General features: G+C 49.6%; 1 protein-coding gene across 1 annotated transcript in view; it reads left to right on the top strand.

Annotated features, from left to right (window-relative positions):
* The window catches only part of DOK5 (docking protein 5), a 153500-nt gene extending 131007 nt beyond the window's left edge, over nucleotides 1–22493 (top strand). Inside the window, exons 7-8 of the mRNA XM_055393913.2 lie at nucleotides 12436–12556; nucleotides 21605–22493. Of these exons, the coding sequence (XP_055249888.1) occupies nucleotides 12436–12556; nucleotides 21605–21669 (186 nt within the window). The 3' untranslated portion in view covers nucleotides 21670–22493. The remainder of the gene's footprint in view (nucleotides 1–12435; nucleotides 12557–21604) is intronic.
* The last annotated feature ends 283 nt before the right edge of the window (nucleotides 22494–22776 follow it).

Genomic DNA, 22776 nt, shown 5'->3' with positions numbered 1-22776 from the left:
ATACCCTTGATTTTGCTTCAAGAATTAGAACAAGGGAAAGAACTGGAGAAAGCAGAGACAGCTCTTTGAGTGGTTCCTGCCAAACACCCAGCAGAGCTGGTCAGGGCTTGGCGGTCCAGGGAAGTAGTTTCATTAGAAAGCCCAGGATGACCACCTGTCTTGTAGACAGTCAATTTCCACCTGAGAGAAGCGCCCTGGGACAGTGGGGCTCCAGGGGCCAGGAGAGTCCCTGCCTGCATCTGGCCCTCAAGCCCCCGGGGCCTTCCCAGCTCCCTGCACCTCCTCCGGACAGCTGTTGTTTCTCTAAGCCATGGAACTTTCATTTCCACAGTAAAATGGATTCCAGACTTCAGGGAACAGGGTGAGAGCCCAGCCCTTAAGGTCTTTATGACATCCTCAGTGCTTTCTCAGGAAATGCACAGGACTCCGCTCTGGACCTCGGCTCTGGAGGAGAAGGGCAGGTCTGACGTCCTGGCTGGCATCCTTCCCAACCCTGGCTCCTTGGGCAGGTCATGTCGCCACCTTTACTGTCTGACCCCCTCCTGTGAAAAAGGAGGTTGTATTAGCATACACCTCGCTGAGGGGTTAAAGCGTGAAGTTTGCCAACATCGTGTCTAAACCTACTAAATACAAGTCAACCCGAATTGTAAATGCTGACTCGGAGAGTAAATGAACTCTACTCCAACAAATTTTTAAGCTTTTTTGGAATATAATTACTTTACAACATTGTGTTAGTTTCTGCTCTACAGCGAAGTGAATCAGCTGTTTGTAGGGTGTGACCCCTGGGTCGGGAAGATCCCCTGGAGAAGGGAACAGGTACCCACTCCAGCATTCTTGCTTGGAGAATCCCATGAACAGAGGTGCCTGGCGGGTTACAGGCCATGTGGTCCCAAAGAATCGGCATGGCCGAGGGACTAAGCGCGCACACAGCCCCTCCCTCCTGAGCCTCCCTCCCACCCCCACCCCACCCCTCTGGGTCGTCGCAAGCACCGCGCTGAGCTCCGTGTGCTAGACAGCAGCGTCCCACAGCTGTCTGCTTTACACCTGGGAGTGTCTATGTGTCAGTTCTACTCTCCCATTTCGTCCCACCTAAACTTTTTTTAAAAGAGCCTCTTAGGATAAAGCAGAACCTCTTAGCGGCCCGCTGGGGTGGAGGTGGGGCGGGCGTTCCCATGGAGAGCCGTCCTCTCTTGACACATCGTTTTCATGGGAACCGCGAGCGAGCGAACCGCATGCTGTTCAGCAGGTGGAGGAACAAAACACAGCTCGGCACTGGCCGAGTCGGGGGGACGAGCCTGCGGCTGACGGGAGCGGGGAGCGGCTCCTCGCCCACCTCCTGGTTCGTCCGTGCAGCCAGGCCAGCCGGCGTGTCCGTCGGCGACTCAGCCATTCAGCGACTTACCAAGTGCCTGCTGTGTGCCTCGTACCGTCCACGCCCTGTGCGGGGTGTCTGAGCGCAGTTGAGGAGGCTTCTCCTCCAGGGAAGGAGAGCTCTGATTGCACGTGGGTCTGCTCTCTTCTCGGAGAAGGCGATGGCACCCACTCCAGTGCTCCTGCCGGGAAAATCCCAAGGGCGGAGGAGCCTGGTGGGCTGCCGTCCGTGGGGTCGCTAAGGGTCGGACACGACTGAGCGACTTCACTTTCACTTTTCACTTCCACGCACTGGAGAAGGCGATGGCAGCCCACTCCAGTGTTCCTGCCTGGAGGATCCCAGGGACGGGGGAGCCCGGTGGGCTGCCGTCTGTGGGGTCGTGCAGAGTCAGCGACTCTGAAGCAGCGCAGTAGCAGCAGCAGCAGGTCTCCTCTGTGGAGAAAGCAGCGCCATTGTGCGAGCAGACAGTGATGGGATCCTAGCTGGGCTCTGAACTGGCTCCCTGGACATTTACTGTACAAGACGGAAAAGGCAGCCCACTGCGGCCTTCTGGCCGGGAAAGGCCCATGGACAGGGGAGCCTGGCGGGCTGCAGTCCCTGGGCTCGCAGAGTCGGACACGACTCAGCGAGCAAGCGTGTGCACACCCCGGGGGATCAGAAGATCCGTGGTTTATTGTTTTTAGTTTCCGGTCCCCAGCAGAGTGAGTGGCTGCAACTGACGCCCAGGGCGTAGAAACTCATGCCCCGAGGGAGTGCATGAATCAAAGCGCCAAGAGCAGAATTCGCTGAAAGCCGTGAGGGGAGGCAGGGTGCAGGCAGGGGGCGCGTGCGTGGAAAGCACGTTCAGAGGCTTCAACTAACGGAGGGACAAGTAAAGTTGGAATGAGCAGCTCCATCTGGCGTGCTGCTGCTTTTTGTTTAATTTTCACAACTGTCCTTGGAGATGGGGGTTGGTCTTTTAATCCTGTTTATCTTTACATAAGTACATGTATGGAAAATTTAACTGCAAAAATCTGATCACGTAGATGACGTGCGCCGTTTCTGATTTCCCTTTTCATTATCGGTTTGCGCCCCTCTCCCCTCTTTAGCGACTCCTGAACCTTAAAGCGTGTCCTTACTGCTCCCCGCTTTCCCCAGTGCTGACGTCTCGCCCTGTAGAGCGCGTGCGTACGCTCTTGCTGGAGGAAGCGGCCTCCTTTTGAGACCTTGTTCCTCTGCTCGCAGGGGAGTGAGCCTGTCCAGCAGGTGGAGGAAAGATGGGTGTGAGAACCTCCCTGGGGCCCTGTGTGCACCTTGAGGACGAGTTACCCCTTCCCATCAACCTGCGGCGATTACAGGACTTGCCCCACAATGGTTACACAGCTTGTTCAACAGCATCTGCACCTCCATTCAGAGGGTTTGGTTCCCAGCACTTAGCATAGCGATTAGCATTTTAAGCGGTTTGTATTGATTAAGGGAAGGTGCTTCATCAAGCACAGAGAATCCCAAAGAATGCAACAAGTGCAGTTATCTCAATGAATTACTATCAGCACCGAACCGTACAAGATTCATTTGCTAGCACTTTACAAGGGTGTTTGATATACCTTAGAAATACAGATTTATCAAATTGGGTAAATAGATTGCATGCTACACAAATACACGCTTGATTTTTATGTCTTAAAAAATATTGTGTAAGACTGTTGTTCTCTTTTAAAAGAGACATTTGATCTGGATTTTGTAGGAATAAACGTAACGATTTAAAGATTCTGTTCAAAACATGTTTACTGTTTACGAGGTATTTGGAGTACTCTCTGGTTAGAGTTTGAAGTTATGTTTAAGCTTTGTTAGGAGCTCTTTGCTAGTCTCCTTTCAGTTTCTCCTTGGTTTCCTTTTCTAGCGTCATTTGGAGAGGATCAAGGGGGTTAGGGTTGGGGAGGAAAGGACCTGTAAAATGACAAGTGTGTGAACTGAGAAGAGATTTCTTCTCTACAAGCTCGTTCTTGCAGGAGTGGGGTGCTTGCACATCACCCAGTGCTTTATTCATAGTTTCAAAGTTCTTTAATGCATAGAATGGTGTGCTGCAGAGGGTGGGGGCTATGATTCCTCCTGAGACTTCAAAAGAAGGCTTTTGGATTAAAAGATTTGATTTGCACGTGATAGAAAATGCAAATGGTGCAAAAGGATGCACCGTGTATAATAGATGGTAAAGCATCTACCTGCCATGCAGGAGACCTAGGTTCCATCCCTGGCTCAGAGCCTGCTGGACATCTGGTGGAGGTGGGGAGCAGGCTGTGAAATACAGGACTCTGAGGTTTCAGGGAGAGATCGGAGTCACAGATACATGTTTGAGAATCATCAGAGTGGATCGATGGTATTTAAACCTGCCCCAGTGATGAGTTCTCCGCACGAACACACATACATAAGTAATTGCAGCCCTTTGAGTTTAGAATCGTTTCACATCGCTTCAGAAAAGATCTACCTTTTGCGTTTTAATGGCTAACCTGTTAGGTTGTTGCATAGGTATACAGTATGTGAAGATAAGACTGCTTTGTTTATAAATAAAAACAAGCTTACCAACCCATCTACTTTTCTGAGGTTAGTCACATTTTAACGTAATTTTTGAGTCAATCTAAAATTCAATTTGACATGTAAAATAAAATAAAATTCTTAAAATATTAAAAAATAGTGATCATTGGAATAATTGTAATAAAGTGGGTCTTAAGATAAAAATTATAGTTAGCAGGGAAAAAATGTTATAAAAGGAGATTTGGTCACAATTTAGTTCCTCCATCTTATCTGGTAAATTAAAAATGGTTAGGAAAATGAACAAGGAAGGTATAGTGCAACCAAAGTGCGGGCTGGATGCAGACATTAAAATGACAGCACAGACGGTGGCAGCAGTCAGGAACAGCAGGGTGCGTTTGTCCTACGATATATGAGATGGAAAGGAGGACAGTGTGGCCCCACACGCCATCCTATGCTCAGTCCTTCATTCATGCCTGGCTTTGCGACCCCATGGACTGTGGCCCGCCAGGCTCCTCTGTCCAGGGATTTCCCAGGCAAGAACACTGGAGTGGGTTGCCATTCCCTTCTCCAGGGGATCTTCCCGACCCAGGGATCAAACCTAGGTCTCATGCATTGCCAGCAGATTCTTCACTGTCTGAGCCACCAGGGGAGCCCCATTAACAACTAAAGGAGGTTAAATAACCAGTCTGGAACCATTATTAGTGGCAGATCCAGACTGCAACCCCAGTTTCCTGACTCTGGAGTTGGGCTCTTAACACAGTGGAGAACTTTTTCCCCAGACTGATTGATCCAAAGTGGATGAATAACATAGGACATGATTGCATGTGTGCATACTCAATCCTGTCCAACTCTTAATAAGACCCCATGGACTGTAGCCCACCATGCTCTTCTGTCCTTGGGATTTTCCTGGCAAGAATACTGGAGTCCGTTGTCATTTCCTCCTCCAGGGGATCTTCCTGACCCAGGGATCGAACCCAAGTCTCCTGCATCTCCTGCATTGCAGTTGGATGCTTTATCACTGAGCCGCCAGGGAGGCACTACCATAGGACACTGGTTCTCAAAGTGTGGTCCCTGGACCAGTATGAACTGAATTATCTGGAAACTTGGGAAAAAGGCAAATCCCCCATTTACAGGGAGGATGGAGGCCAGGAATCTGCATTCTAATGAACCCTCCAGGTGATTCTTGTTAAAGTTGGAGAGCTCATAGGATGGCTGACCCAGGGTCCAGAAAGCATAGGTAGAGTCTATTCCCAAATGTGATTTCCACAGGAGAGCAAGTAGACAGAAGGTGAAGACATCATTCAGGAGGCTCAGTGGAGACTGGCCGTGAGTTGAGGGGCGGTGTCCCTGACCCAGCTGGGTGTGGGTGGGATGAGAGACAGACCCCGAAATGCAGGTCTCTTTTAGAGTCTCAGTTTACTTTTTCTCTCTTGGGCTGAGGCGTTCCTTCTGATTCAACTTTGCCCACACGCTGTGCTTAAAATGCCCTAAACTGTGTCCCTAAACCGAGGCTACTACCAGCATCAGAAGTTTGTCAAGCCGAGCAGACGCTCGGCAACGATGTGGCTGTGACTCACAGCACAGCCGTATTGTCAACATCGTGTCCCTGGGCAGCGGCTTCAAGGCACGTTTGAGAGAGTGGAAATCACGGGTGGTGTGTGTCCGCAGAGTGGCCACTGGCAGAGGCCCCACGGGAGTTAACTGGAAGGCGCAGCCCGATGGCACTTTAAGAGGCTGATGAGAGGGGGTCGGGTCTTGAAGTCCTCGTCTGTTTTGTGATGACTTGTTTTGGCTTCCGAACGGCTCCAGGGCGATGCCACAGACGCAGCACATGAGCTTCCTTGTGATGGCTTGTGGCAGCAGTTACCTCCTGTCGTACTGTTCGGTTCTGCAGAACCCAGTGCTTTGTTGTAAACACAGATGGGTTCCAGGGAAGGATGACCTGGTGATGTGTGTCGTGTTGTGGCTGAGTCTTGGCCACTGCCCTGCTCAGCTGGCCTCAGACTCATCAAAGGGGCCGGCGGGCAGCAGGGAAGCATGAACCAGGCCAGGGGAGGGGGCAGGAGCCAAAGCGCGGCTGGCACACAGTGGTCCTTAGAGGGCTTTCTCTCCTAAGAGGGTGGCTACAACTTGCCAATTATTAGGAGAAAAGGGGCCTTGACAATGAGCACTTCCCTCACTGAGTTTTGGGAGGTTTTTAAAGACTGTGATAGTGACGGGGGGCCTGTCTCGGCCAGTTGTCACTCACGTTCAACTGTTGCTTCCGCTGAGGCTGTGTGGCTGGTGCTGCTGGAGGCTGTTGTTTAGCCTCTAAATCGCGTCTGACTCTTTGTAACCTCATGGACTGTAGCCCACCAGACTCCTCTGTCCATGGAATTTCCAAAAAGAATATTGGCGTGCGTTGCCATTTCCTTCTCCTGACGCAGAGCTTGAACCCCCGACTGTTACATTGACAGGTGGATTCTTTATCACTGAACCACCTGGGAAGCCTTTGACCAGAAGCAGCCACCAACTACCTCGTTACATCATGCTTTATAAAAAAGAAATAGTCCACATACTACTATCTGATTTTACTTTTTTGAGGACAGCTATATTGAGACATCGGAGAAGGCAATGGCACTCCACTCCAGTACTCTTGCCTGGAAAATCCCATGGATGGAGGAGCCTGGTGGGCTGCAGTCCGTGGGGTCGCTAAGAGTCAGACACGACGGAGCGACTTCACTTTCACTTTTCACTTTCATGCATTGGAGAAGGAAATGGCAACCCACTCCAGTGTTCTTGCCTGGAGAATCCCAGGGACGGGAGAGCCTGGTGGGCTGCCGTCTGTGGGGTCGAACAGAGTCGGACACGACTGAAGCGACTTAGCAGCAGCAGCATATTGAGACATAATTCACATACCATACGATACACCATTTAAACCGTATAACCCAGTAGTGTTAACATAGTCATGGAATTGTGAAACCATCAACACAGTCAACTCCTGAACATTTTCATCACCCCAGGAAGAAACCTGTCTCCTTATCCATCATCCACCCAGCTTTAGGCAACCAACAGTATGCTTTCTCTGCATTGCCTGTCCTGGACATTGCATATAAATAGGATCATGTGCTGTGTGGTCTTTTGCAAGTGACTTCTTTCACTCAGCGTCATGTTTTCAGCTTCTCCGAACTGTGGAGGGGAAGCCGGTGGCTCAGTGGTAAAGAAGCTACCTGCCGATGCAGGAGTGCAGGAGACACAGGTTTGATGCCTGGGTTGGGAAGATCCCCTGGAGGAGGAAATGCCAACCCACCCCAGTATTCTTGCCTGGAGAATCCTGTGGACAGCCTGGAGGGCTACAGTCCACGGGGTCACAAGAGTCGGACACGACTGAACGCGACTGAGCATACGTGCATGTTGTGGCATGTTTCAGGACTTCATCACTTAAAAAAATATTTATTTATTTAGCAGGTTGTGATAGCAGCATGCAGTATCTTCAGTTATGGCATGTGGGATCTAGTTCCCCGGTGAAGGATCTAACCTGGCTTCATGCATTGGGAGCTCAGAGTTTTAGCCACTGGACCAACAGGGAAGTCCCTAGGACTTCATTACTTTTTATGGCAGCCTGTTTCTTTTTTATTTGTTTAGTTTTATTGTCATCTCTTTAGGAAGGGATGTTCCATGGGAAAGGAGACTGGGAGGTTTATTTATTTATTTTTTATTTTTTTAAAATTTATTTACAAAATTTAATAAATGGTACAAAGCACAATGACATAAACATTAACAGTTAAAATGTCACCAAATGAAAAAAAAAAAACTATAGAATACACAGTTGCAAAAAGCTACATTAAGTTATTTTACAACTGCCTCAAGCTGCAAAAAAAAAAAAAAAAAACCCAATGCCTTACCTAAGACTGGGAGGTTTAGACACGAGGTGGGACATGTCCCGTGTCTCACTGCTCATCTGGAGCACAGCTGGGATGGGAACCCAGGTCTCCAACACCATGATCCACCCCTGGTCACCCCCAGCAGCACAGTGCTACACATGTCCTTGAAACCACACCAGCTCCATCCGTTGATTGATTATCTCAGGACACTGGGCAGCATCAGAACTCACTCGGGCTGGGCGGGGAAGAGACCTCCACACATGCTGTCGTTCAGGGGAAAGTCTGGGTGGTGACGTCAGGAAGGTCACTCATGAAGGTGTGTCACTCATGAAGCCTTGTCTTTCTCCGCTGGCGGGATCGTGAGCCAACACTCTAGTAGGATGAATAAACGTGCCGAACTGGACGCCTGAATGGCAAAGTACAGAGCGACTCAGGCCTGTCAGCATGTTCTCCACGGCCCCGAGAACCACATTAACGTAACCTGGACCTAGAGCTTCAGCAGGAATTCAGCTCCGGCTGATTTGCTGGGTTGGTTGAAGATTGACTCCCTGCTCCCTGGGCAGGGCTGGGTTCTCTGGCTCAGTGATTCCTCCATCCTGTATTTGTTCGGTCTTTGGGGGTCCCGGTTAGGTGTTGGGGATACCGAGGTGAAAGATGTAATCGCGTGTTCTCCGAGTGCTTGGACTACGAGAGGGGGCGGGCTGCAGTCACGGCGGAGTGACGACCACAGTGAGAGCAGGGCTGTGACGCTCTCGGGGCTGACTGCGGCCCCGTGGACCGTAGCCCGCCAGCCTCCTCTGTCCAGGGATTTCTCAGGCAAGAATACGGAGGGGGCTGCCATGCTCTCCTCCAGGGGATCTTCCTGACCCAGGGATCGAACCTGCGTCTCTTGCATCTCCTAATGGCAGGCAGATTCTTTACCAGCTGAGCCACCAGTCTGGTAGGAGTGCCTGGTGTCATTGGTGGGGGAAGAGTGGTCAGGAGGTGCTTCCTGAGCCGCCTTCTGAAGGGCAGACAGGTGTTAGCCGGGTGAGGAGTCGGGGGAGTCCCCAGGCCTAGGAGTCAGCCTTTGCTATGGGGGGGAGTAGGCCGTGGGCACATGGGTGGGTGGAAATGGCAGGACTCAGCATGTGGCTTGGGCCCAGCCATTGTGCAGAGGGTGATGGAGGGCGGGTGAGCTGAAGTCAGAGGGTGGGGTTCCCTATGGCAGTGAGGCGGGGTGAGGGGGGAACCTTCTGGAATCAGCGGTGGATTCCCTATGGCAGTGAGGCAGGCTGAGGGGGCACCTTCTGACTGGGGCATCATCGCGTGACTTCCCAAGTCTTCTCACGCTTCGAGAATTCAGACATTTTTACAGTGTTAACTAAGAAGACTTTTCTTAGCACTTTTCTCCAAAGACAATTAAAATGCCCCTTTCCTAAAATTAGATGTTCTTTCAAAGGTTTGAGGAAGAAAGAGGCCAGGCTTTGTTAATGTTCTCTGTGACACATGACATTGGCGCCATTTTATTTTTGTTCCTAAATAAGCGTTCTAAAAATATAATCAAACCATGCTGGGCTGCAGAAATATATTCACAGTAAAGTAGTGAGTAATTTGAAGTGATGGCTACTTCCCCAATATTTTCTTTGTATTAAAAATATTACTGTTTTAACTATAATCCCTTTCTATTAGGAAAAGCAAGTAATCGGTGCCTTGAATATTCAGTTCTTCTCTCTCTATTGTCTTGTACTCCGTGTTCATGAGGTTGAGTGTCACCACATGTCACTGCTAAATAGGTTTTATTGTTTGTTTGGTTGTTTTTTATTTTTGCTGTCAAACTTTGGGACTTTCATGTCTGCAGAAGCAGGAAAACAGCCCCAGAACTTTTCTACTGGCCTTTGTTTCCAACCGTTTCCACTTTTGCTTTACTAGGACGTGTTTCGGGAAACATGTCCCCACGGAATCTGGTGCTGTGTGGCCACTGGAACACGTTTGAGTAACTGAGCTGCTGTGGTGAGAGAGAATGCAGTTCATCACATGGAAATACAAGACATGGAAACCAAAACTGTCTTTGGAGAGATGGTTATGATCTTCTTTTTAAGTCAGTCTCATTGGGCTTCCCTTTGGTAAAGAATCTGCCTGCAGTGCAGGAGACCTGGGTTTGATTCCTGAGTGGGGAAGATCCCCTGGAGAAGGAAATGGCAACCCACTCCAGTATTCCTGCCTAGAGACTCCCATGGACAGGACAGCCTGGCAGGCTACTGTCCATGGGGTCACAAGAGCCGGACACGACTTAGTGACTAAACCACCATCGGACATGACTTAGCGACTAAACCACCACATCAACTCCAACAAGTTTTGGATTCCAGGGTGTGAAGTCTCGTATTATTTTGAGTGAATGTGCAGATATTATGCCTGAGACTACTATGTTAATGAGATGTAGAGTGGGGAGTTTTAAAAAATCTTTGGGTGGGCATTGTAGTTTATACTCATCATCATAATATCCTTCCTTTTCCCGTGCCTGGTTTGTCTAGGCAAGTGCTAAGCAGGTATCATCTTACTGAACCCAAATGGATAAATATTTAATACCAGCTTTGCTCAGATGAGCAATTAAGGTGGCATTCCACTAGACAGAACGGTCTGCGATTCACTGTTCCTTAATGGTACAATATGTCAGTGTTTCCTTTTCAGGTGACGTAAATCTGCCGTCCTTTGATTTGCTGTTGGCAAGCACTCCAGCGTGTCTCTGCAGTTAGCCCAGCCCTGACATGGAGGCTTACATTGCCCCTAGTTTTCTATGAGTGCAAACTGTCCCCTAATGCCCATCCTTGTCTAAACCCATCTATTTCTGGACACGCTTTTTTAAGACTGGGGTGGGTCATTTGATATTCAAGCAGCTCCAGGACATCAAAGAGTCACTTCTGTGTTATGACACAGTAAAAGTTTGTCATGTTTGTGTCCAGATCAGGGCTTGGGGCGGGGGCGCTGGACAGCTGCCTCAGATCACACCCCACCCTCTCTTCTTCCTGCGTCGTCCCTGTATGCCTTTAGTCACTCCCTGCCCGTCCCGCTAAGCTGTCTTCTCTTGGAATCGTCCCCCAGTGCAGTTGGACAGACGACCGACTCCTCCCTGAGGATGTGGGGCCTCCCATTGTATCTTTTAGGATGGGTCCTCTTAGATGCTTGGAGCCAAAAGCCACAGCATCCTCTTCCCCTCAGTGTCTGGAAGGGGATCAGGCACTTGTGGGAGCAGACAGAGCTTTTCTTCTGTTGGTGATGGTGTGAGTACTCAGTTCTGTCCGACTCTGCCGCCCCATGGACTGTGGCCTGCTGGGCTTCTCTGTCAGTGGGATTCTTCAGGCAAGGATACTGGAGCCGGTTGCCATTTCCTTCTCCAGGGGTCTTCCTGACCCAGAGATGGAACCCGCGTCTCCTGCATCTCCGGGATTGGCTGGCGGATTCTTGACCACTAGCACCACTGAGTCCCATGCTAGTGCTAAAACCCAGTTCATATCAGCTTAGACTGAGAAGTAATGGGCTGTTATAAGTGAGAGGTCTCGGCCTAGCCTCTGGGTTCAGGTAGGAACCAAGGCCTCAGTGGAGCTTGTCAGGACTCTCCCTGGCTTTCTTCCTCAGAGTAGTGTCCACTGACTGTCTTGTTCTTTCTTACTGTGCCAGGATAGACCCCAGGCCCATCTCCTGTCCCCCCCATCAACCCCCATAAGAAAGCTCCTACATTCAACTCCAGAAGTACCTCCTGTGTACTTACCATGTCAGGAAATAATCTAGACCCTGGGATTCAGCAATGACTGAAGCAGGCAAAACACCCTTAACTTAACCTTCCCTGATTGTCTTCCACACAAGTTCTAATAAATGTCCTCAGGGATCGTGTCTTACTGGCCTGACTCGCGTTCCTGGGCCACCCCAGAATCTAGTGGGCTCCGCCCACCGTGACAGGAGGTTGAGCTGAGTCGCGGGAAAATCCCGCCCGGAAAATCGATGCACTGCTGCCAACGTGCGAAGAACGGGCGCTGCCAAGTCAGCAAAGCCATAGCCGTGCTCTCTCATGGGCCAGCCCGGCTCCGGATGGCCGGCTCCGCGGCCCTCGAGCTCCCCGGGTGGGGCTCCGTGAGTTTAGGGCTGCCCGGGTGGAAGGACCCCATGGGTGGATCTCCCCGGATTGGGGCTCCCCGGGTGGGGCTCCCCGGGTGGGACTCCCCGAGTGGATCTCCCCGGATTGGGGCTCCCCAGGTGGATCTCCTTGGGCGGGGCTCCCCCGGGTGTATCTCCCCTGGTGGATCTCCCGGGGGGGCTCCCCAGGTGGATCTCCCGGGGGGGCTCCCCAGGTGGATCTCCTGGGCGGGGCTCCCCGGGTGTATCTCCCCTGGTGGATCTCCCAGGGGGGGCTCCCCAGGTGGATCTCCTGGGCGGGGCTCCCCGGGTGGATCTCCTTGGGTGGGGCTCCCCTGGGTGTATCTCCCCTGGTGGATCTCCCGGGGGGGGGGCTCCCCGGGTGTATCTCCCCTGGTGGATCTCCTGGGCGGGGCTCCCAGGGTGGATCTCCTGGGCGGGGCTCCCCGGGTGGATCTCCCCAGGTGGATCTCCTGGGCGGGGCTCCCCGGGTGGATCTCCCCAGGTGGATCTCCTCGGGGGCGCTCCCCGGGTCGGCCCTCGCATCCCCGGGTTGCTGACTTGCGCTCTGTTCTTCCGTCGCAGCTCCAGGTGAAGATGAGCGAGCGGGCCGCCTCGCTGAGCACCATGGTACCCCTGCCTCGCAGCGCCTACTGGCAGCACATCACCCGGCAGCACAGCACCGGGCAGCTGTACCGCCTGCAAGGTGAGCGGGGGCGGGGCGGGGCGGGGCTCCGGAGCGGGACGGGGGCGGGGCTCCGCTGGGCGGGGGCGGGGCGCGACAGAGGGCGGGGCGAGGGGCGGGCGTGGCTCCGGGGCGTGGCCCCGCGGGTCTCCGGGGCGTGGCGTGGCGTGGCGTGGCGGAGGGCGGGTCTCCGGGGCGGGGTGGGGCGGGGTGGGGCGGGGCGCGGCAGGCTCCGCCCTCCCCGAGGCTGCGTCCCCGCAGGTTAGTCCCCTTCCCCCTCGCCCAGCCCGGTGCTTGTGAGGCAGGGGCCACGGGCTCCATCCCTAGTCAGCGCCCTGAGACCCCGCTTGTCATGCGGGGAGGCCAAAAGCGAAACATCCTCAGGACAGTCTGGACAGAGGAAAGAGTGAAGGAGACACTCATTTTACAATTCTTATTTTTACTAACGTAACTCCCTTTCAAAACAAGTAGGCGTTCATCAGAAATGACTGAAGACTAAAAGTCTTCCCAGGGCCCTGACGGTGTAGTAACATTTTTTTTAAATCTTAAGTTTAGAGCAGATGTTTTAGATGCTGTTAGCATATAGCTTGTGTGCTCCTTGGGTTTATATAGCTACCTCTGACAATGTCTGCATCTGTTTGCAACAAAGAAAACAACTCTGTTTTCCAGCATATAGACACAACTTCTTTAAGCATAACAACAAAAAATGCAAATTTACCCGCATGCAAAAAGCCCGTATTATGGTTGGAAAACCATACATAGCAGAAAGAGTCTGGGATCATCACCAAGGACTAGTGACCCACTAATTCCAGAAAAGCAGTGGTGAGAATGTTACCTCTAGACATGGAGCAGAACAACACAAAACATCACCGCAAAGGAGAAAAATCACCTTTGAGAAGTTTGTGTTGTTTTTGTCAAATATAGCAAGTCACAAACCAAACGGCTCACCAGAATCGGACTTGGGTTTATTTGATAAGCCTTTATATTTAGGTTTGTTATTTATTTTATAACCCAACACTCAAAAGTAATGAGATTCAGGCAGACTTTGGAAATATATTAGCTTCCCTGGTGGCTTAGAGGGTAGAATGTCTGCCTGCAATGCAGGAGACCTGGGTTTGATCCCTGGGTCGGGAAGATCCCCTGGAGAAGGAAATGGCAACCCCTCCAGTTTTCTTACCTGGTGAATCCCATGGATGGAGGAGCCTAGTAGTCTACAGAACACTGGTCGCAAGCTGAGTGACTTCTCTTTCACTTTTGGTTCCAGACCATCACAATAAAGAGAATATTGTGATAAAGTGAGTCACACACATTTTTTGGCCTCCAAGTGCATATTAAAGTTATGTTTACACTAGCCTGTGGTCTATTAAGTGTGCAACAGCTTGTATGTCTAAAAAGATGTACATACTTTAATTCAAAAACACTTTATTGCTAAAAAATGCTAACCATCATGTAAGCCTTCGGTGGGTCACAGTAGTAACATCAAACATAACCAATCACAGGTCATCAAAGCAAGTATAATAATAATGAACAAGCTGGATATATTTCGAGAATTACCGAAATGTGACACAGAGACACAAAGTGAGCAGCTCCTGTTGGGGAAATGGTACCAACAGATTCACTCAGCGTGAATTTAAAAAATATATAGGGGCTTCCCTGGCCATCCAGTGGTGATCCTGCACTGCCCCCACTGTAGGGGGCATGGGTTTGATCCCTGGGTTTGATCCCTGGAACTGGGATCCCGAATGCTGCATGATGAGGCCCAAAATAATCAAAATAAATTTTAAAAACTTAACAAAATGCAGTATCTGTAAAGCATACTGCAGTGAAGCAGAAAATAAGGTCTGCCTGCATTACTGTAAAATTAAGTCCAAGTTTATTGGTATAGATTTTACAAATGAACACAGTAAGTAGTACTTGCAAGACAGTAATTTAAAGATAGCGATTGCTTAGTTTCTGATGAAATAAATTCCAGTGATAATAAGGAAAAAAAAGCCACAGAATCCCTGCAGAGATGATGGATTATCAAACGTTGTGACTGGTAATTTTATAGGGTTTTGAAGGTGACTGTGTTCTAGGATTGAAGATGATAATTAAAACTATGATTGTTTGTTACATAGTATAACCTTCATTGAACCTAAGCTTCCAATAGAATTCTTACATTTTTCCTGTTTTGACTGCATGCTAATACTCAATGAAATATCCTATTATCTTAGAATATTTCTGTGCAAGAGAATGCATTGTAATTGCTTCAGTGTTTTGGTTTTTTTTTTTTGCTTTATGTTTTATATCAATTATTTCATCAAATTATTTGTTCCACATACTTTTGTTATCTGTGTAGGAATTAATGTAAATGTGTTTTATTTTGATACTTTATTTATAACCAGTGTTTCCAAGATAGTGCCTCATCAGCATGTTCTATGTAGATTTGTCTATATTTGTTTTATCTTGGGATTGCTTTTTAGTTACCAGTATTCATTGAGATACAGTGCTAATATGTGCTGTGTATGTATTGAATAGCTTGGAAACTCAATTTACCACTAAATTTGATAGATTTAAAAAAAATGTTCAGGCTACATAAAATTATCTCACGTCTCAGGGGTGGTCATTCACACGACGAATAAATGGGAAACATTCATCTACCCCACCTATGAGGATAGGTGGCTCAGCGGTAGAGGCCGCCTGCAGTGCAGGAGACACGGGTTGCAGCCCTGGGTTGGGAAGATCCCCTGGAGGAGGAAGTGGCGGCCCACGCGAGTGTTCTTGTTGAGAAGTCGCACGGACAGAGGAGCCCGGCCCTTGCGGGTTTAGAGAGACAGACGGGACTGAGCAGCTGAGCGCGCGCTCGCGCGTCCCGCCGCCGCCGCTGCCTCTCCTCCTCCCTTCTGCCCGCCCCCAGGAAAACAAGGCTGAGAAACCGTGCCAGGGTCCTGTGCACGTCACACGGCTCTGCCTGCCTTCCTGTTCTGCTGGCGTCCACGAGTTGCAATTCCTCCGGCCATTCACCTACCCTGATGCTTTTGACCTGTGGTGCTGGAGAGGACTCTGGAGAGTCCCTTGGACTGCAGGGAGATCCAACCAGTCCATCCTAAAGGAGATCAGTCCTGGGTGTTCATTGGAAGGACTGATGCTAAAGCTGAAACTCCAATACCGTGGCCACCTGATGCGGAGAGCTGACTCACTGGAAAAGACTCTGATGCTGGGAAAGGTTGGGGGCGGGAGGAGAAGGGGACGACAGAGAATGAGATGGCTGGATGGCATCACCGACTCTGTGGACTTGAGTTTGAGTGAACTCCGGGAGTTGGTGATGGACAGGGAGGCCTGGCGTGCTGTGGTTCATGGGGTCGGACACGACTGAGCATCTGAACTGAACTGAACTGAATGTATTTCAGATTGATTGTTTTCTGACAGATCCAGTGGCTAACCTTGGAAATCATACAGACCTTTATGAGGGAATTTATCCAAGAGGTTTGAGAAATTGTTCCCTCTCCAAATTTGGTGCTAGAGCGCCCCCTCCTGGTTGCCTGTGGATTTACCGCTTTATTATCGTCGGTGACGAGAGGCGCGTGCTGGGTCTGACCCCCGCCCGCAGTACACCAAGATGTGTTCACCTACCCTCGCTGCTTCCTCCACCCCATTTTCCAGTTTTCAGAACCAAATTCTCTTCTCTGCTTAGGCATTTACAGGATTGACATGTGAGGTTCATCGTGAGGATTGAGGAAAAAATACATGAAAGAAAAGCACTCAACCGTATGTTGAGCCCTGTATTCGCAGAATTCCTCTAAGAATTCATTACATAAAACGAGTCACCATTTTCCTGTTGTCTTCTATGTTGTCCTAACCCTGGTTGATATCACCCTCCTCCAAAAAAGTACTAGTGTCCAATAATTGGGGGCAAAATCAGTCTTTTAGTCGCTCAACCGTGTCCGACTCTTTGTGACCCTACTACGGACTGCACCACGCCAGGCCTCCCTGTCCATCACCAACTCCTGGAGTTTGCTCAAACTCATGTCCATCGAGTCGGTGATGCCATCCAGCCATCTCATCCTCTATCGTCCCCTTCTCATCCCACCTTCCATCTTTCCCAGCATCAGGGTCTTTTCTAATAAGTCAGTTCTTCCTATCACGTGGCCAAAGTATTGGAGCTTCAGCTTCAGCATCAATCCTTCCAATGAATATTCAGGACTGATTTCCTTTAGGATGGACTGGTTTGTGCTACATGTTAAATTCTTTAGGAGATTCAGAGAGCAAATCAATATTTTCAAGACTCTGAGATGTCCTGCAGTAAAAAATCTGTTTAATCTTGGTTAAGCCGGGGCTCTGTAAATTTGAACATGCAGCCTTCTCTCTCCTTTTTTAATATAAACTAACATTAATATACCACTAGTAAAGTGCCAGATTTGTTCCTGCAAGGGAGACAGGACGTACTCACTGAATATCATTATAAAAGCTACTGTTTCTTGAGGACCTACTGTGTTCCTGCCTTTGCACTAGGAACCTAACATGCTGGTGGTGGTTTAGTCATGTCTGATTCTTCCGCGACCATGTAAACTGTAGCCCGCCAGGCTCCTCTGTCCCTGGGATTTCCCAGGCAAGAATACTGGAGTGGGCTGCCATGTCCTTCTCCAGGGGGTCTTCCCGACCCAGACCGGAACCCGGGTCCCCTGTACTGCAGGCAGTCTTTTGTATTGCAGGTGGTCTCCTGTTTGGCAGGCAGATTCGTTACTGCCTGAGCCACTAGGAAAGCCAGGATGTAATATACCTGATCTCATTTAGTCTGCCAAGCAGCCACCCGGGGGTGTTCTATTCCCCTGCGCAGCTGAGACACAGAATTTGCAGTTAGTGATGTGCCCAGGGTCACCTGTGTCGTGGAGCTGAGGCTTTCGTGTCTCCACTCATTCATTGCTTGATAAATGTTAGTTGAGCATCTGCTTTATGCCGAGCATTATGCTAGGTGATGGAGCCACGCTGGGGCTACTACACAGGCTTGTTTCTGCCTCCTACAGATTATAGTCAGAAGGAGAGCCACAGTCAACAATTACGCATATTTAATTTCAAATTTGGTCCATGTCATATTGAAAAGAAAATGTCTGTAGTAGAAAATGGTAAAGCAGAGTTGTTGCCAGTTTGAAGAGGAGGGTCACAAAGGGACTTCTTTAGAGGGGCTGCACCATTTACCCCAAGACCTGGAGTCTGAAAAGAGGAGTCCTATTGAGAGCCAGGAAAAAGCATTATCCACAGAGAAATCAACATATGCAAAGGCCCTGGTGCAGGAAGGAGCTCGGATTTTCAAAGAACACAAAGGAAGTGGTGTGACTGGTGCATAAAGGCTTTTAGGAGAGAGCCGGCTGTGTCCAGCTTCCTGGCAATGTTCTTCTTAAACTCCCTCACCTCCTTCTTTAAGTTAACATCTTAGGAATTTTGCCCTTAATCCTAAGGCACTCCATTTCTCAGTATGTTTAGAACCCTTCTATAGAAATTGCCTCTGAAGAGAGCGTCCCTTGTTTCAAAGCAAAAATGAGAAAAACATAGGCACTGAAATCATTGATCCAACGTGACACTGGGTGACCTTAGGCAATCGCGGAGCGGCACCCGATGTCTGCGCCACTCCTTGTCGTCTTTCCTGGCTCACCTGGCAGCACTTAGAGCTGGCCAGAGACTCCATTTCAGTGAAGGCAGAACTGAGACCCTTGGAGGTCAGTACTCACCGAGATCACGTGGCCAGTGGATGGACGGACTGACGTTAGAACTCCAGGGTTCTGACCCCTGGTTTTGCGGTCTCTCTTTTATTGGATATGCTTGCCTTTGGGTGGAAATTCTGCCACCGCAGGTGTTTCCAAAGTGAATACCGTGTGACTCCTTCAGAGGGTTGGTTCCAGGCCTTGCAATTTACATTTTTATCTTAAGGAGGATAGATTTTTTGAGCAAATGGTTACTTTGGAGGGCTTAACCTTGGGTTTTCTTTCTTTTTAAAAATTTATCTTTTATTGAAGTATAGTCGGCTTACAATGCTGTATTAATTTCTGCTGGACAGCAGAGTGATCCAGTTATACATGTATATGTATACGTTTGGTTATACACACACACACACACGTGTGTGTGTGCGCTAAATCACTTCAGTCCTGTCTGACTCTGTGGCCCCATGGACTGTAGCCCGCCAGGTTCCTCTGTCCATGGGATTCTCCAGGCAGGAACACTGGTGTGGGCTGCCATGCCCTCCTCCAGGGGATCCTCCCGACCCAGGGATCGAACCCAGGTCTCTTATGTCTCCTGCATTTGCAGGCAGGTTCTTTTACCACTGGCTCCTGTACCTTCTTTTGTACTCTTTTCCATTATGGTCTATCACAGGGATCGACTGCAGTCCCCTGTGCTGTACAGTACAACTTGTCTGTCCCTCCTGGATAAAACAGTTTGCCTCTGCTCACCCCGAACTCCCATACAGCCCCTCCCCCTACAGCCACCAGTCTGTTCTCTATAATGTTGGTTTTTCAATATTAATTCTAACACAACTACGTACATTGTGTGTTCTTCCATTAAGAGAGAAATAGATTAAGATCCAAGCAAATTAGAAAGATGACAAATAAACCGGTGTCTCATGCTCGAGGTCTGTAGGGGCCAGGAGGGCACGCCATGTGGGTGCAGTGGGCTCCCTAGTGAAAACGGCAGGGAGAGCCGGCTGAGGGAGCTGGCCTTCAGCCCTCATGCAGGTACCCAAATGTCGACAAGGAATTCCACGTGCTCTGTGCCCCGTGCAGGCCGAGGGAGCTGGCCTTCAGCCCTTGTGCAGCTACTCAAATGTCGACAAGGAATTCCCCATGCTTTGTGCCCCGTGCAGGCCAGAGGACAGGGCTTGGCACAGGCCAGTGCCAGCTTGTGACCTCTGTGTGTGACCTTTGCACGCATTTGTGTGTGTGTGTTGGAAGGAGAATTGAATTCACGTGTGAAATGACTGGGAAGCTGGAAGGAATGATCTCTAGTGATTGGGATATTTTGATATTCTAACTTCTCTAATAATAATCACTGCTGTATGTACCAGTGACTGTATGACTACATACATAGTTTTCTTATGGTTCAGATTTGAGGTTTGGAAATATCTGAATCCACGATTTCTTACGTCAGAAAGGGACTAGACTGGGCCGTGATGGAGCCCAGGGCTTGGGATAAGGAGATGAGCTTGGGGTGTAGGGCCAGTGCCACCGCGAGCGTTCCTGCTCCGTCCAGCATTCTGAGCGCGCGTTGGTGGGGTGAGCATGCTCCGCTTAGCCGAGTGCCGTTTCCCTGTGTTGTTAGACTGGCTTGATCTACATGTTTGGTTCCAGGAAGTCTGAACTGTAGTGTGGGTTTTACTTTGTTCACTTCTGAGGGCTCTTCACCTGACCTGCGTTGCAAATTCCTTTGCGTGTGGTAACCCTTAGTCGCTTAATGTAACGAGCCCACTTGCTGGAAAAGACCCTGATGCTGGGCAAGGTTGTAGGCAGGAGAAGGGGGTGACAGAGGATGAGATGGTTGGATGGCATCACTGATGCAATGGACAGGAATCTGAGCAAATTCCAGAAGATAGTGAAGGACAGCGGAGCCTGGCACATGCAATCCATGGAGTCGCGGAGTCACTTAGCAACTGGACAGCAGCAAGCCTTAGCCAGCAGATGGCAGTAGAACACCTCTGTGTTTATCAAATCAAGCGCTCCGGCCACAGGAAACGGCCAGCTGGCCTCCCGGGCAGATCCAGCTGCTGTGCTTCTGTTCACCTTTCATGGGAACTCATGCCCGTTCCTTACGGATTAACTGGTTGCTCTTGTGCTGCAGGCAGTGGAGTTAAGTAGTTGCTATGAGACCATACACTCTGCAGAATCTAAAATACTTCCTATCTGGCTTTTATGAAGTTCGCCAGCCCCTGTCCTGTGTCACAAAGGAGACCCACAGTGGCCTGGTGTGACTTCTTCCTGACCTGGCCTTCCTGACGTCTTCATTGTCCTTGGTTTGGAACTTAAACCTGAAATAATAAAGGCTGTATGGCTTTTAAGAGGTCCTCCTTTACTGTAGGATTTCCTAGGAATAAATACAATATTGTCTTACTTCTGGTCTGGTTTCCAAAGGGTGTTCTCGCCAAAAGATTCCCCGGTCTTTTGATTGTATCTTGTTTTCCCTAAATCTTTTGGGTGTAGGAGTTAGTTGATAAACATAAAATATTAAGGAGGAGGTTGCCCCTAATTGCTCCTGGTTTGATCACCTTGTTGTTTAGTCGCTAAGTTGTTTCCAACTCTTTGCGACCCCATAGAATGTAACTTGCCAGGCTCCTCTGTCCCTGGGATTTCCCAGGACTGGGCTACCATTTCCTTCTTCAGCGGATCTTCCCGACCCAGGGATGGGAACCGTGTCCCCTGCCTTGGCAGGAGGGTTCTTTACCATTGAGCCACCTGGGAAGCCTGGTTTGCACATAGCCAGTGCAAAGGCCCGGAGAAGGCAATGGCACCCCACTCCAGTACTCTTGGCTGGAACATCCCATGGACAGAGGAGCCTGGTAGGCTGCAGTCCATGGGGTCACTAAGAGTCAGACACGACTGAGCAACTTCACTTTCACTTTTCACTTTCATGCATTGGAGAAGGAAATGGCAACCCACTCCAGTGTTCTTGCCTGGAAAATCCCATGGACGGAGGAGCCTGGTAGGCTGCAGTCCATGGGGTCACTAAGAGTCAGACACGACTGAGCAACTTCACTTTCACTTTTCACTTTCATGCATTGGAGAAGGAAATGGCAACCCACTCCAGTGTTCTTGCCTGGAGAATCCCAGGGACAGGGGAGCCTGGTGGGCTGCCGTCTATGGGGTCGCACAGAGTCGGACACGACTGAAGCGACTTAGCAGCAGCAGCAGCAGCAGTGCAAAGGCCACATGCAAGTGATGTATTAACCACACTGTCTTTCAGGACTCTCCTTTGCATATCCTTGTGAGTAGACTCTGGGGGGAAAAACATTCTGTACCCTATGTTATTTATTTCTGTTATACAGAAACTTGTGATGAGCTAACCTGATTGTGGTTGCAACTGCTGACTTTAAAATCTCTTTTGGAAAAGGTGTCACCAGCCCTCTGAAGCTTCATCGAACAGAGACTTTTCCCACCTACCCATCTGAGCACTGACGGGCCGGGCAGGAATCACCAGATGACACGCGCGTGTCAGCCACCGACCCACCCCGACAGGCAGCGGGCGCCTGGGCAGCTGCGCCGGAGCGGCTGCACGTCCTGCCTCCCTGTGGCCCTTGGCACACTCTGCGGTACTCGGTCCTTTTCTTTTTTCCTGTCTTTGTTTTTTCCTCTTTTCTTCCTTTAAAAAAAAAAAAATTAGCATACTTGAAACCTGCTTTATAGGTCTCGACTTTTTGTTCCCTCTTTTACGGCTGGACAGAAAGGAACTGACGTCCCAAGTGGTTTTCTATTGTAGATACTGTGTCCCCTGCACCTCCCTGAATTTATCCTTTTGCGGATTCTTGTGATTTGTTTTCCTCTGAGTGTTTCAATTGTATGACAGTACTGACAATAAGATGGCTCTGAATTATTTGTTATTTGTTTATACCGTATTCCTCAATTATTAATATGATGGTTCTGCTTAACTGTGGGCCATCGTAGTTTGTTTTATTCCCACTTAGTTAAATCAGCGCTTTGACTCCATATGACCTATTACATTAAGAAGTCACCTTTCCAAGCACCCTTTATATAATTTACCAGGGTTACAATTTCTGACACCATCTCCCCTCTCCCTCCCTTTTAAGAAAGCTTTTATTTTGTTCCATGTACCTTCTGAAAACGTTTTAAAATAAAAGACCATTCTTCACCCATATGGTCTTGGGCTTCTGGCTGTGTGGTTTTCCCTGTATCTCCAGTGTTTCTGAAGTGTGTGAATATCTTCCTTGTGAACCCTGAGCATCGCATTTGATAGAATCCAACCGTGTATGTTGGGTTCTTCACTCATTCATCCAGCTGTCTGTGCTGTGCATCTGCTCGTCCCAGGCCCCTTGCGAGGCAAAGTCAGGAGACGAAGAGATAAAAGGCACAGCCTCTGTCACCAAAGACCTTACATGCAGAGGAGCATGACGAGGAAATAAGGGCACAATGCCAATACGGTGTGACATCTGCTAAATGGGGGCCCCCAGAAGTGATGTGCTTCTAAAGAGACGGTCACTCTGTTCCCTAGACTGTCCCACTGGGGAAATGCGGGATGGGAATTGAGTCTTGTGAGCTTCCGAGGTT

Source organism: Moschus berezovskii, chromosome 15 (genome assembly GCF_049115385.1).
Source record: "Moschus berezovskii isolate FMDL1 chromosome 15, NW_MosBer_1.0, whole genome shotgun sequence".
Taxonomy (NCBI): domain Eukaryota; kingdom Metazoa; phylum Chordata; class Mammalia; order Artiodactyla; family Moschidae; genus Moschus; species Moschus berezovskii.
This window is presented reverse-complemented; position numbering and strand designations above follow the sequence as displayed.